Here is a 14739-nt window from a genome sequence, read left to right as displayed (position 1 = left end):
TAGGAGAGACACCATATGGCTGCAGTGAGTGTGGAGGAACTTTTGCCTATATGTCTTCCCTAGAGAAGAAACACACTAGAGAGAAACGTGTATGTTCAGTCAAGGTGGAAGACCTTCCACGGTGAGGCACATTCCAGTGATCTCATGCAGGAGAAAAACCCTGTTAACGCAGTGAGTATGCAGATGCCTTCTGTGGCAGCTCAGATGCCAGTAAACTCCATTGGGTTCCTAACAGATAGGAACATAGTCCTTGTCGGACAGCCTTTTGCCAGATGTGAACCCTCAGGAGATTACAGAGAATTTGTACAGCACAGAAACCTTATGAATGCAGCAAATGTTACAGTGCCTTCATTGATCAATTACCTCTTATTTTATGTCACATAAAACAGGTAGGATAAAGTCAAACACTGGGGAAGAGGTCTGAGCAAAAATTTTTGCCTCATTGTACAGCTACAAAGTGTATCCTGAGGGAAACCATAATGAATGCAGAGACTGGGAAAGCCTGGTACGCTCATCCTACATAAATATATGCTTTGATATCATGACATAATCTGACGCTACCATGAACACATAAGCTTCAGTTGTTCTATTGTGCCAATTAAATGAATGAAAGTGTACGTTAATGTCAGTGGAGGAAATAAAAACTGTGTTTTTAAAACAAAAGATAATCAGTGTTTTGAATGTTGCTATTAATGAAAAAAGCCCTAGGAGGTGGCTGGTGGCAAAAATGCAATGTTGTGTTGGTGGGATTTGAGCACGTATGTATCAGTTGAGTTTCCCTCAGATCAGTGTGAAGGAACAGTTGAAAACCAGAATGTCTACCATCAATTTTAGAACTTTCAGTCATGCAGAGAGACCTAAAAAACAAAAGTGTTCAACTGAGTTTATTTTTTTCATGTAATGAACACTTGTCATATACTGCCTTTGTGCCTAGCCCTGCTTCCAGGAGCTGAGGATACAGTGGTGAATCGAAAAGAGTCCATGCCCTCTTGGAGAGAGCATTGAGTTAATTGGATTATAGGTAACCTAGTCAAAGGATGATGCAATGTCTACATTAGGTGAAATAGACATGGAGTAACTGGTACAAGGGGTTTAAATTAGAATATTCAGGAGTTAGAAAATCTTGAAAATTTCTTATGTCAATTTGCTGTCCATTGAATAGATTGCCAATCATAGTGACCCCATGTGTAAGAGTAGAACTCTGCTCCCTAGGATTTTCCATGGCTGAATTTTTGAAAGTAGATCTTCAGACCATTCTTTCAAGTCACCTCTGGGTAGACTTGAACCTGCAATCTTTTCGGGTTTGCAGCCAAATCTGTTAATCATTGGCACTACCTATAGATTCTTGGAGTAAGGACTACTTTTAAGGGTCCTTAACCATCCTGGAGCCCTGGTGGCACAGTGATCAGCAGTTCAAATCTACCACCCAGTCCTTGGAAACCCTATGAGGCAGTTCTACTCTGTCCTATAGGGCCTCTCATGGATTGAATTATGTCCCCTCGAAAAATATGTGTATCAACTTGGTTAGGCCCTGATTCCCACTATTGTGTGGTGGTTCTCCATTTTGTGATTGTAATTTTATGTTGAGAAAGGGTGGGATTGTAACACCACCTTTACTCAGGTCACCCCCCTGATCCAAGGTCAAGTGAATTTCCCTGGAGTGTGGCCTGCATCACCTTTTACCTCTCAAGAGATGAAAGGGAAGCAAGCAGAAAGTTGGGGACCTCACACCACCAAGAAATCAGCACCAAAAACATAGTGCATCCTTTGGGCCCAGAGTCCCTGCACCTAAGAAACTCCTTGACCATGGGAAGATTGAGGACAAGGACATTCCTCCAGATCCAGCATAGAGAGAAAGCTTTCTCCTGGAGCCAGTACCTTGAATTTGGACTTTTAGCCTACTTTACTGTGAGGAAATAAATTTCTCTTTGTTAAAGCCGTCCACTTGTGGTATTTCTGTTATGGCAGCACTAGGTGACTAAGAATTTGGTACCAGGAGTGGGGTCCTACTCTAACAGATACCTAAAATGTGGAAGCCGTTTTAAAACTGTGAGTGGATAGAATTGTGACAGCAGCAGAGCACCAGCGCAGCAGAGAACCTGTAGCGATAGAGAAGCGGCAACAGCAGCAGAACCAGGAGACCAGCGGGAGATGGCACTGGAGCTGACCCATGGAGGGAGAGAGCTGAGTGCCTGTGCGTGGGAGCCTTCCTGGCGGAGTGGGGTGCCTCCAGGTACTTATCAGTGGAGCTTCAGAGCTTTGAACACTTGCCCCAGCAGGGCAAATGCCAACATGAGTCCCCAAGAGCCGAGAGGCCAGGAAACCAGGTAGCAGAAGCTGAAGAGACAATACAAGAAGCTGAGCTCTGCCTCATTCTCAAAAGGCATGGCCATGACCTCAGGGATTTCAAAGGGTGGAGTGATGGTCTCTGGTGTTTCTAAGGGTGGAGCTACTACTCAGATGGACTAGGAGAATTGTGTGCCTAAAGCCAAGGGAGCAGAATTGCTGTCCCAGTGTGCCTGGAAGGCGGAGCTGAAGCCCAGGTCCAAGGGGCCTCCGCTCAGAACATGGAGAGTCTGGTCAATACCTGGAGTCTGGAGGGCAGGGCTATTGTCTAAATGGTCTCAGAGAACAGGAGATTATTTTCAAAGCCTTGAGAGCTAATGCAGTGTATTCTGCTGACCTGCTTGGTGCCTGTTACCCCTTCTTTCTCTCCAGTTTCTCCCACTGGTAATGGATATGTCTAGCTTGTGCCTGTTCTGCCATTGTACCTTTGGAAGCAGATAATTTGTATTCTAGATTTCACAAATGAAGAGGAATTTTTGGATTTTGGGCTTGGAGTTAAGATTTCTGCTATGATATGATGGGATGAATATGTTATGCATGTTGCAAGGATGTGATTTTGGGCAGGCCAAAGGGTGGAACGTCATGGATTGAATTGTGTGTCCCCAAAAAATGTGTATATCAACTTGGTTAGGCCATGATTCCCAGTATCGTGTGGTTGTACTACATTTTGTGATTGTAATTTTATGTTGAGAGGATTAGGGTGGGATTATAACACCACCCATACTCAGGTCACCTCCCTGATCCAAGGTAAAAGGAGTTTCCCTTAGGTTTGGCCTGTACCCCTTTTTACCTCTCGAGATAAAAGGGAAGCAAGTAGAAAGTTGGGGACCTCATACCACCAAGAAAGCAGGAGCAGAGCGCATTTTTGGACCAGGGATCCCTGCGGCTGAGAAGCTCCTTGACCATGGGGAGATTGAAGACAAGGACCTTCCTCCAGAGCTGACAGAGGGAAAGCCTTCCCCTGGAGCTGATGCCATGAATTTGCACTGTAGCTTACTTTACTGTGAAGAAATAAATTTCTCCTTGTTAAAGCCATCCACTTGTGCTGTTTCTGTTATGGCAGCACTAGATGACTAAGACAGGGTCGCTATATGTTAGAATCGACTCGACAGCTATGGATTTAATGGGTTCAAACATTCTAGGACAGAAGTTTTTTTTTCAATGCCACATCTTATCTCCCCAAGGAGATCATAAATTCTTTTATAATTTTTTTATATATATTTTTTACTATTGTTATGAAATCAGTTCCTCTATGTGCCCTTTGGCCCTGGTCTATTTTTTGGAAAACAGCTTGGGAGATACTTTTCCCTCTAAACCCTGAGGAGTTACCTTTGCTCTAGTTTATTTGAAGGGGGTTCCCATGTTGTTTTTTACCCACAAAGGATTATTACTTATGCCCAAGGGATTCCCTTGGTTGACATTTTCTAGGTAGGGTGTAAACAACTTGATGGTTAAATATTGTTTTCCGGCTTTGGTAATTAACACGACCTGAGCTGATTGACATCTCATGGGTAGTTGAGGATAGTTTAACTCTGGTATTATAAGGGAGAACCAGGATATATGTATAGCTGAAACGGAGAGGTTTCTGGGGAGTCCTTCTAGATCGCAGAAAAGATGCTAAGAGCTGGGATGGCAAAGAAGCAGAGCCATGTGAGAGCCAAGTGGTCCCAAAGCTGCTACGCTGACTGTGAACTTGTCCAGTTAGCAGAGAGCATTTGATGGAGCTTCCAATTATCTAGTTTATCTTCTGGTGTTTATTCATTGTTATGGTTTGTATTATATTTATTCCAAGTGATAGGGCCCCTAGTGTCCCTGTTTTTTCTTCTGTGATCTTTTTTTTTTTAAGTTTTATATCTAGGTCTTTGATCCATTTTGAGTTAGTTTTTGTGTATGGTGTGAGGAATGGGTCCTGTTTCTTTTTTTTTTTTTTTTTTACAGATGGCTATCCAGTTTTGCTAGCACCAGTTGTTTAAAAGTCTGTCTTTTCCCCATTTAATCAACTTTGGTCGTTTGTCAAAGATCAGCTGACCGTAGGAGTATGAATTTACATCTGGGCTCTCCATTCTGTTCCATTGGTCTGTGTGTCAGTCATCGTATGACTAACAGGCTGTTTTGACTGCTGTGGCTACGTAGTAGGCTCTGAGATCAGGTAGTGTGAGGCCTCCTACTTTGTTCTTTTTCTTCAATAATGCTTTGCTTATCTGGGGTTTCTTTCCCTATAAAGTTGGTGATTAGTTTTTCCATCTCATTTAAGAATGCTGTTGGTCTTTAGATCAGGACTACATTATATCTGTAGGTTGTTTTGAGTAGAACTGACATTTTCACAATGTTGAGTCTTCCTATCCATGAGTATAGTAGGTTTTTCCATTTATGTAGGTCTATTTTGGTTTCTTGCAATAGTGTTGTGTACTTTGTATAGTTGTTTTACAACCCTGGCCATATTTATTCTTAAGTATTTTGTCTTTTGGGGGGCATTATAAGTGATATTGTTTTCCTGATTTTCTTTTCAAAGTTGTCTTTGTTGGCATACAGAAATCCAACTGATTTTTATGTGTTGATCTGGTGTCTTGCTGCTCTGCTAAATCTGTCAATTCCAGTACTTTTCTTGTGGAATCCTTAGGATTCTATATATGTAGTATCATATTATCTATGAATAGGGATAGTTTTACTTCTTCTAATTTAAATGCCCTCTATTTCTTTTTCTTGGCCTTATTGCTCTAGCTAGGACTTCCAGCACAATGTTAAATAGGAGTGCTGATAAAGGGCATCCTTGTCTTGTTCCCATTCTCAGGGGGAACACTTTCAGCCTTTCTCCATTGATCTTGGCTGTTAGTTTTGTGTAGATACCCTTTATTATGTTGAGGAATTTCCCTTCTATTCCTATTTTATTGAGAGATTTTATCATGAATTGGTGTTGGCTTCATCACTCGGTTTTTCTGCATCAATTCAAATGGTTATGCAGTTCTTTTCTTTTGTTCTATTTTTGTATTGGATTATGTCGACTGATTTTCTAATGCTGAACCATGCTTGCATAAACCCACAAACCAAACCCACTGTTGTCGAGTTGATTCCGACTCATAGTGACCCCATAGGACAGGGCAGAACTGCCCCATAGAGTTCCCAAGGAGCGCCTGGTGGTTTGAACTGCCGACCTCTTGGTTAGCAGCCATAGGACCTAACCACTACGCCATAAAAAAAAAAAAGCCATACCTAGTATAAATTCCACTTGGCCGTGGTGTATTATTATTTGCTAAGATGCTAAATTCTATTGGCTAGAACTTTGTTGAGAATGTTTGCATCTATATTCCTGAGATTCTGGTGTATAATTTTCTTTTTTGTGGTGTCTTTGCCTGGCTTTGGTATCAGGGTGTGCTAGTTTCACAGAATGAATTCGGGAGTATTCCTTCCTTTTTTTGTATTCTAAAATAGTTTGAATAGTACTGGTATGAGCTCTCCTGTGGTTGTTTGGTAGAATTCTCCAGTGAAGCCTTCCAGGGCTTTTTTTGTTGGCAGTTTTTTCAATTTTTCAGTCTCGTCTCTTGATATGTATCTGTTCAGGTTTTCTATCTCAGTTTGTGTTAGTTTAGGTAGGTAGTGTGTTTTTTGAAATTTGTCCATTTCCTCTAGGTTCTCAAATTTGTTATAGTACAATTTTTAGTAGTATTCTGTTATTACCCTTTTTATTTCAGTTGGGTCCGTTGTCATGTCCCCCATCTTGTTTCTTATTTCAATTATTTGCTTCCTCTATTGTTTTTCTTTTGTCAGTTTGTCTAATTATTTTTTTTAGTTGATCTTTTCAAAGAAACAACTTTTGGTCTTGTTGATTTTTTTCTGTTTTTCTGTTCTATTTCATTTATTTCTGCTCTAATCTTTATTATTTCCTTTCTTCTGGTGTTTGTGGGTTTCTTTGGCTGCTCTCTTTCTATTTGAGGAAAAGGTCTTAGAAACAATTTTGAAGCAATGGAAGACAGAATCAGTGAAATTGAAGACAAATCCATGAATGCCACTTTGAAGAAAAATCAGAGAAAAGAATGAAGAAAGCCTAAGACCTCTGTGCGATACAATCAAGAGCAAAACTTTGTGCGTGATTGATGTTCCAGAAAGGGGCGGGAGGGGATGAAAACCCAGAGAGGATCATTGACGATTTTCTGACACAAACCTTCCCTAATGTGAAAAGCTGACCATACAAGAAGCTCAGTGAAGCTTATATAGGATAGACCCCAAAAGAAGGTCACCAAGACATATAATCATGCTCTCCAAAACCAAAGACAAAGAAACCTGGGAGCAGCTCGAAAAAAATGAAAAGTCACATACAAACGGGAAAAAATAAGATCAAACTCTGATTGTTTTTGTTGTTGTTAGGTGCCATCGAGTCAGTGCCGACTCGTAGCGACCCCGTGCACGACAGAACAAAACACTGCCCAGTCCTGCGCCATCCTTACAATCATTTTATGCTTGAGCTCATTGTTGCAGCCACTGTGTCAGTCCACCTTGTTGAGGGTCTTCCTCTTTTCCACTGACCCTGTATTTTGCCAAGCATTATGTCCTTCTCCAGGGACTGATCCCTCCTGACAACATGTCCAAAGTATGTAAGATGCAGTCTCGCCATCCTTGCTTCTAAGGAGCTTTCTGATTGTCCTTCTGCCAAGATATGTTTGTTCTTTTGACAGTCCATGGTATATTCAATATTCTTTGCCAGCACCACAATTGAAAGGTGTCAATTCTTCTTGTGTCTTCCTTATTCATATTCCAGCTTTCACATGCATACCATGGCTTGGGACAGGCGCACCTTAGTCTTCAAGGTGACATCTTAGCTCTTCAACACTTTAAAGAGGTCCTTTGCAGCACATTTACCCAGTTCAACAGGTCTTTTTATTTCCTGACTGCTGCTTCCATGGGTGTTGATTGTAGATCCAAGTAAAATGAAATCCTTGACGACTTCCATCTTTTCTCCGTTTATCATGATGTTACTCATTGGTCCAGTTCTGAGGATTTTTGTTTTCTTTATGTTGAGGTGCAATCCATACTGAAGGCTGTGGTCTTTGATCCTCATTAGTAAGTGCTTCAAGCCCTTTTCACTTCAAGCAAGCAAGGTTCTGTCATCTGCATAACGCAGGATGTTAATGAGTCTTCCTCCAATCCTGATGCCCTGTTCTTCATATATCCAGCTTCTCGTATTATTTGCTCAGCATACAGATTGAATAGGTATGGAGAAAGAATACAACCTTGACGCACACCTTTCCTGACTTTAAACCAATCAGTATCCCCTTGTTCTATCCAAACAACTGCCTCGTGATCTATGTAAAAGTTCCTCATAAGCACAATGAAGTGTTCTGGAATTCCCATTCTTCGCAATATTATCCATAATTTGTTATGATCCACACAGTCTAATTGTTTTGCATAGTCAATAAAACACAGGTAAACATCCTTCTGGTATTCTCTGCTTTCAGCCACAACCCATATGACATCACCAGTGATATCCCTGGTTCCACATCCTCTTCTGAAACTGGCCTGAATTTCTGGCAGTTCCCTGTTGATATACTGCTGCAGCCATTTTTGAATGATCTTCAGCAAAAGTTCGCTTGCTTGTGATATCAATGATATTGTTCTATAATTTCCACATTCAGTTGGATCACCTTTCTTGGGAATAGGCCTAAACATGGATCTCTTCTAGTCAGTTGGCCAGGAAGCTGTCTTCCATATTTCTTGGCATAGATGAGTGAGCACCTCCAGCATTGCATTTGTTTGTTGAAACATCTCAATTGATATTTCATCAATTCCTGGGGCCTTGTTGTTTGCCAGTGCCTTCAAAGCAGCTTGGACTTCTTCCTTCAGTACCATCGGTTCCTGATCATATGCTACCTCTTGAAATGGTTGAGCATCGACTACTTATTTTTGGTATGATGACTCTGTGTATTCCTTCCATCTTTTAATCCTTCTTGCATCGTTTGATATTTTCCCCATAGAATCCTTCACTATTGCAACTCAAGGCTTGAATTTTTTCCTCAGTTATTTCAGCTTGAGAAACGCTGAGTGTTTTCTTCCCTTTTGGTTTTCCATCTCCAGGTCTTTGCACATATCATTATAATACTTTGTCTTCTCAAGCTGCCCTTTGAAATCTTCTGTTCAGTTCTTTTACTTCATCGATTCTTCCTTTTGCTTTAGCTACTGGACGTTCGAGAGCATGTTTCAGAGTCTCCTCTGACGTCTGTCTTGGTCTTTTGTTTCTTTCCTGTCTTTTCAGTGACCGTTTACTTTCTTCATGTATGATGTCCTTGATGCCATTCCACAACTCGACTGGTCTTTGGCCACAAGTGTTCAATGCGTCAAATCTATTCTTCAGATGGTCTCTAAATTCAGTTGGGATTTACTCAAGGTCATATTTTGGCTCTCGTGGACTTGCTCTGATTTTCTTCAGTTTCAGCTTGAACTTGCGTATGAGCAATTGACGGTCTGTTCCACAGTCGGCCCCTGGCCTTGTTCTGACTGATGATACTGAGCTTTTCTATCGTCTCTTTCCACAGATGTAGTCAGTTTGATTTCTGTGTGTTCCATCTGGTGAGGTCCCTGTGTATAGGTGCAATTTTGTTGATGAAAGAAGGTATTTGCAATGAAGAAGTCATTGGTCTTGCAAAATTCATCATTCAATCTCCAGCATTGTTTCTATCACCAAGGCCATATTTTCCAACTACTGGTCTTTCTTTCTTTGCAACTTTCATAGTCCAATCACCAGTAATTATCAATGCATCCTGATTGGATGTTCGATCAATTTCAGACTGCAGTAGCTGATACAAATCTTCTGTTTCTTCATCTTTGGCTCCAGTGGTTGGTGTGCAAATATGAATAATATTCATATTAACTGGTCTTCCTTGTAGGCGTATGGATATTATCCTATCACTGACAGTGTTGTACTTCAGGATATATCTGAAATGTTCTTTTTGAGGATGAATGCAACACCATTCCTCTTCAAGTTGTCATTCCCAGCATAGTAGACTGTATGATTGTCCAACTCAAAATGGCTAATACCAGTCCTTTTCAGCTCACTAATGCCTAGGATATCGATGTTTATGCATTCCATTACATTTTTGACGGTTTCCGATTTTCCTAGATTCATCCTTCGTACATTCCAGGTTCTCGTTATTAATGGATGTTTGCAGTTGTTTCTTCTCCTTTTGAGTCGTGCCACGTCAGCAAATGAAGGTCCCGAAAGCTATACTCCATCCACATCATTAAGGTCGACTCTACTTTGAGGAGGCAGTCTTCTCCAGTCATCTTTTGAGTGCCTTCCAACCTAAGCGGCTCATGTTCCAGCACTGTATTGGACAGTGTTCCTTTGGGATTCATAAGGTTTTCACTGGCTAATGCTTTTCAGAAGTAGACTGCCGGACCCTCCTAGTCAGTCTTAGTCTGGAAGCTCAGCTGAAACCTGTCCTTCATGGGTGACCCTGCTGGTATCTGAATACTGGTGGCATAGCTTCCAGCATCACAGCAACATGGAAGCCCCCACAGTATGACAAATTGACAGGCATGTGGGGGAAACTGATTAGTCTACAGAAACCATGCAGGCAAGAAGACAATGGGTTGATATATTTAAGACCTTGAAAGAAAAAAAATTGTCAACCAAGAATAATTAAAAAAAAAAAATACAGCAAAATGAGGACATTCCAGATAAACAGAACTTAAGGGAATTTGAAAAAACCAAACCAAACTTTACAAGAATAATTAAAGGGAATGCTTCCGTTAGAGGACCAACAACAACCTGAATCTATGACACAGGTCAGTATCTGTCAAATAGTGACCTAGGTAATGAACTCTCAAGGATAAAACAAAACTAAAAGATTCAAAACAGGTAACTAGAGATGTCAACCTATAAATGGTGACAATGTCAGAATAAAAGGGGCAATAAACAGTGTAAGGTGTAGAACTTTCAAATGGAGAGGAAGTCAAGGTGATATGGAGTAATTAAAGACTAGTTCAAAATTAGGAAGATAAGGGTAAATTTTAAGGTAACCACAAAGAAAGTTAACAAACCTACTCATCAAAATAAAGAAGAAAAACAAAGTCTCAGTAAACACAAAATCTACAGTAACAAAAGATAGGAAAAGAAATTCCACAAACAAAAGGAACTAAGCACAGGAGGATAAGGGGAGCAAAGAAAACCTCAGCACCACCAAAAAAAAAAAAAAAAAACACTACAAAATGACAGCAATAAATTCATACCTATCGATGGCACTGAATGTAAATGTCTTAAATGCACCCATAAAGAGACAGAATGGATTAAAAAAAAAACCTGTCAGTATGCTTTCTACAAGAGACATACATTAGATGCAAAGACATAAATATATTAAAAATCAAAAGAGAAAAAATATCTAAATCAAACAAAGAGCAACTAAAATGAGCAGGGGTGGCAATACTAATCTCAGATAAAGGAGACTTTAAGGCAAAATCCACCATAAAAGACAAGAAAAGACATCATATAATGATTGAAAGAACAATTCACCATGAAGAGGTAAGCATAATAAATATGCACCCACCGACAGTGCTCCAGAATACATAAAACAAACTTTAACAACACTGAAAAGAGAAATTGACAGTTCCACAGTAATAGCAGGAGACTTCAGCACACCACTTTCGATAAAGGACAGAACATCTAGAAAGAAACTCAGCAGAGATACAGAAGATCTAAAGGCCACAATCAACCATCTTGACCTCGTAGACATATATAAACCACTCCACCCAACACGGCAAAGTATACGTTCTTTTTCAATGCACGTGGAACATTCTTCAGAATTAACCACATCTTAGGCCACAAAGCAACCCTCAACAAAATCCAAAACATTGAGATAATACAAAGCATCTTCTCTAATCACAACTGCATAAAAGTAGAAATCAATAACAGGAACAGCGAGGAAAAAAAATTGAATATGTGGAAACTGAATAACACCTTGCTTAAAAACCACTGGATAATATAAGAAATCAAAGATGGAATTAAAAATTTTCTAGAATCAAATGAGAATGAAAACACATCATACCAGAACCTTTGGGATAGAGCAAAGGCAGTGCTCAGAGGTCAATTTACCTCAACAGGCACACATATCAAAAAAGAAAAAAGGGACAAAATCAAAACGTTAGCCCTACAACTTGAATGAATAGAGAACAGCAAAAGAAGCCACAGCCACCAGAAGGGAGGAAATAATAAAGATCAGAGCAGAAATAAATGAAATAGGATAGTAATAGAAAGAATCAACAAAACCCAAAGCTCGTTCTCTGGAAAGATCGAGAAACCATTGTCCAAAGGGACAAAAGAAAAACAGGAGAGAAAGCAAATAAGCCAAAATAAGAAGTGAAATGGGGGACATTACAACAGATCCAACTGAAATGAAAAGAATCATAATACAGTACTATGAAAAACTACTCCAAGAAATTTGTGTTTCCCTTGGGCAAATCCTAGTCCCCCTTTTGGCATATCCAGTCACGTATTGGCTGACGGTGGAGTAACACTCAGTCTATAATACCCAACATTCATTTATGTCATACATTTAGGTCTACTTTACAATACTAGCTAGGAGAAAATTCAATATCCAGGGTACACTCAAATAAACACATAACCCTTTTAAAACATTCTAGTTCCATCTTCTCATTTCCAGCCCTTGACTATCTTCCCATGTATATGCATATGGCCTTGAGCCACTGGCTTAGTGGAACAAGTAGACCCTGGACCCCTATCAGTCATCTTGCTCATCTGGCCAGGCTTTTGGCCCAAGCCACACCAGATGTGGCTTTTCTCCCCTAAGCTGCCACATAATTTTGTTTTCAGCCGTTACAGGTAACAACAACCAAAGTAACCACCTAAGAATCAAAAGTTTCACATCCCAAGCCCCTTCTTTCTTTTGCTTACAAAGTCCCACGCTTTCCAAAGTTTGGAGCCATTGAAATGAATCCCGCTTCTGATGCCAACTGTAAAAATGGCATGGGGGTGTCATCTGACCTCCTCTAACTTCATAAGGGTGAAGGAGAACCAAGATCCACAGCCCAAGGCTGATTCATATGAGGCAGAGATCAGACTTGGCTCCTCTCTCTGCCATCTTTACCAATTCCGACACCAATTGTCCCTCCCACATCACTCTATACTTCTCTGTTGGGTTCAATAATTCGTTGCAATGACCACTCAGAACTCACAGACAATACTCAAGATTATGAGGTTTATTAAGGAAGTAACAGGTTACAATTCAGGAATGGTCAGGATACAGTACTTCTTTGAGGACAGCCTCTTTTCAGCTGTGCCCATCAGCCTCTGCCCTGCTCAGGGACAAGTTTACAAAGCTCTTTTAGCTTTGCCAATAAGTGCCCCAAGGATGCCCACCACTCATCCCTAGGAACTAGGGGTAAGGCCCTGCAGGGGGATGGAGGCTGCGTGTATAGGTCACAATATATTGGTCAAGAACAAACTGTGCTAGCTCTGTTTGATACTGTGGCTGAGTGTACCCTTATCTTTGAAACCCTCAGCTTTTTCAAAGACCACCATTGGCAGTTGATGGTTATGGCAGAAAGACCACGTATGTACTACAGGTAGTTCTCACCCTGCGAGTACAACGACTGCCCCTAAACCATGTCAAGTTTATATTTTCCCAATACTGGAATACACCTAGGGGTGGGACAGTTCCAACTGTGGGGGTGGTAAAGGCAGTTCTGAGGGGGATGTGGCATGGGAACCAGTGACCCTGCCCCCACCACAAAGAGTGGAAGACATCAAGCAATATAATTTTCACGGAGGACATATTAGTAAAACTATTTTAAAATTAAAAAGAGTAGGTATCCTCTTGTAAGCCCACAGTGCTTTTTATAGCCCTGTGTGTCCTGTGAAGAAACCAGATGAGTCCTAGCATAACCGTAGACTACAGGGAACTTAAGGTGATCCCTCCTATATATGCTGCAGTCTCAAACATAACTTCCTTGTTAGAAACCGTAAGTAGAGACCTGAGCACGTATCATGCTGTGTTAGATCTGTCCAATGAATTCTTTAGTATCCTAGCCCCACCTGACCCCCTGTAACTGTACAAGGGGGAAGGAGAATCGAGATCAACAACCCAAGGCTGATTCCCATAATGCAAAGGTCAGACATGCCGTCTCTCTCTGCCATCTTTACCAATTCTGAAACCAAGTGTCCCTCCCAGAGCATTCTCTACTTCTCTGCTGGGTCTCATAATTCATTGCGGTGGACTCTTACGGACAATACTCACGACCATGGAGTTTATTAGGGAAGGAATATATTACGACTCAGTTCAGGGATGCTCAGGATATAGTTCTATCAGGACAGCCTCTTCCGAGCTGTGCTCACAGGCAACCCTCTCCCCTGTCCTTGGCGTCTGTCCTACTCAGGCAAGCGTTACAAAGCTCTTTTAGCTCTACCAATAAGTGCATGGAAGCGCCTCACTCCTCCAGCAAGGCTCTTGCGCAAAGGCACTCAGCTTTCTTGCTCTGTGGGCCAGGAAAACACCACACCATCTCCTGCTGGTCTTCCCTGCTGCTGTTTCTCTACCACCGCTTCTCACCGTCTTCAGTGTTACACCTCTCTCTCTCTCTGGGTCTCCTGGTTTCAGGAGATTCTCATTACAAGGATCCCTAGTCCAAAGGATGAGCTCTGCACTCCTGGCTGTTCCTCCCTGCTGGAGGTGGGATCCTCTCTCTCTCCTGCCTCTGGGATAGCTCATATGAAGCCCAGTGGGATAGCAAAATTGACCAATCCCCTTGGTGGGGCACAAATACCCTCTTTGCACACACCACAGTGAGAAACGCCACACAAAAGTGATCCATTGCACCGCAAGCCGCCCCCTGCACTTTCTAGCCATGGTTCTTTCATACTTGGAGGATAACTTCTCTCTTCCAATCATTTTATAAGCCCAAGACAGTCATTAACAATTACTCTTTGAATAGGACAAAGAGTCCTCAGGGTGAGGTTACTCAGGTACCGCCATTGATGTCTGCTGCAGATGTCCATCTGATCTCGTCAGGCTCTCCAAAAGTCATCTCAACTTCACCCTTTCTGGTGTCTCACAAAACTTAACTGAGAGAAGACTATTCCTTGCTCTGAGCCTCGTGAGGTATCGTCATAGCAAAACCTTTAAGGAACTTTAAGTCTGGCCACTGTATTCGAGTCCAGGAGTGCCTTTCCCTTAGTCCACTCTTTTACGCTTAAGGCTTCTATAATTACAGTTTTTACAATCACAATTCATTCTGTTAACAATCCACACTCAGAACTGACTCATATGATCGTATCAGCATCTTCCCAACCCTCTCCTCCCCAGGCCCACAAGGAAAAGAGGAAATTATTTCAGTGGGGATCCTCCGTTGTCCCCCTCACTTAATGTAAGCACACTCATGAAAGTATGTAAG

The 14739-nt window shown here is 41.3% G+C and overlaps 2 protein-coding genes across 2 annotated transcripts in view; both read left to right on the top strand.

The window, feature by feature from the left end:
• LOC126086038 (zinc finger protein 432-like) overlaps positions 1–1203 on the top strand; it is a 45771-nt gene extending 44568 nt beyond the window's left edge. Inside the window, 2 exon segments of the mRNA XM_049902022.1 lie at positions 2–112; positions 114–1203. Of these exon segments, the coding sequence (XP_049757979.1) occupies positions 2–112; positions 114–384 (382 nt within the window). The 3' untranslated portion in view covers positions 385–1203.
• The window catches only part of LOC126086053 (zinc finger protein 613-like), a 178171-nt gene that overhangs the window by 105726 nt on the left and 57706 nt on the right, over positions 1–14739 (top strand). The window lies entirely within an intron of this gene.

The sequence above is a fragment of the Elephas maximus genome, chromosome 11 (assembly GCF_024166365.1).
Source record: "Elephas maximus indicus isolate mEleMax1 chromosome 11, mEleMax1 primary haplotype, whole genome shotgun sequence".
NCBI classification, from domain to species: Eukaryota; Metazoa; Chordata; class Mammalia; order Proboscidea; family Elephantidae; genus Elephas; species Elephas maximus.
The sequence above is the reverse complement of the archived record's forward strand: the minus strand, read 5'-3'. Positions and strand labels throughout refer to the sequence as shown.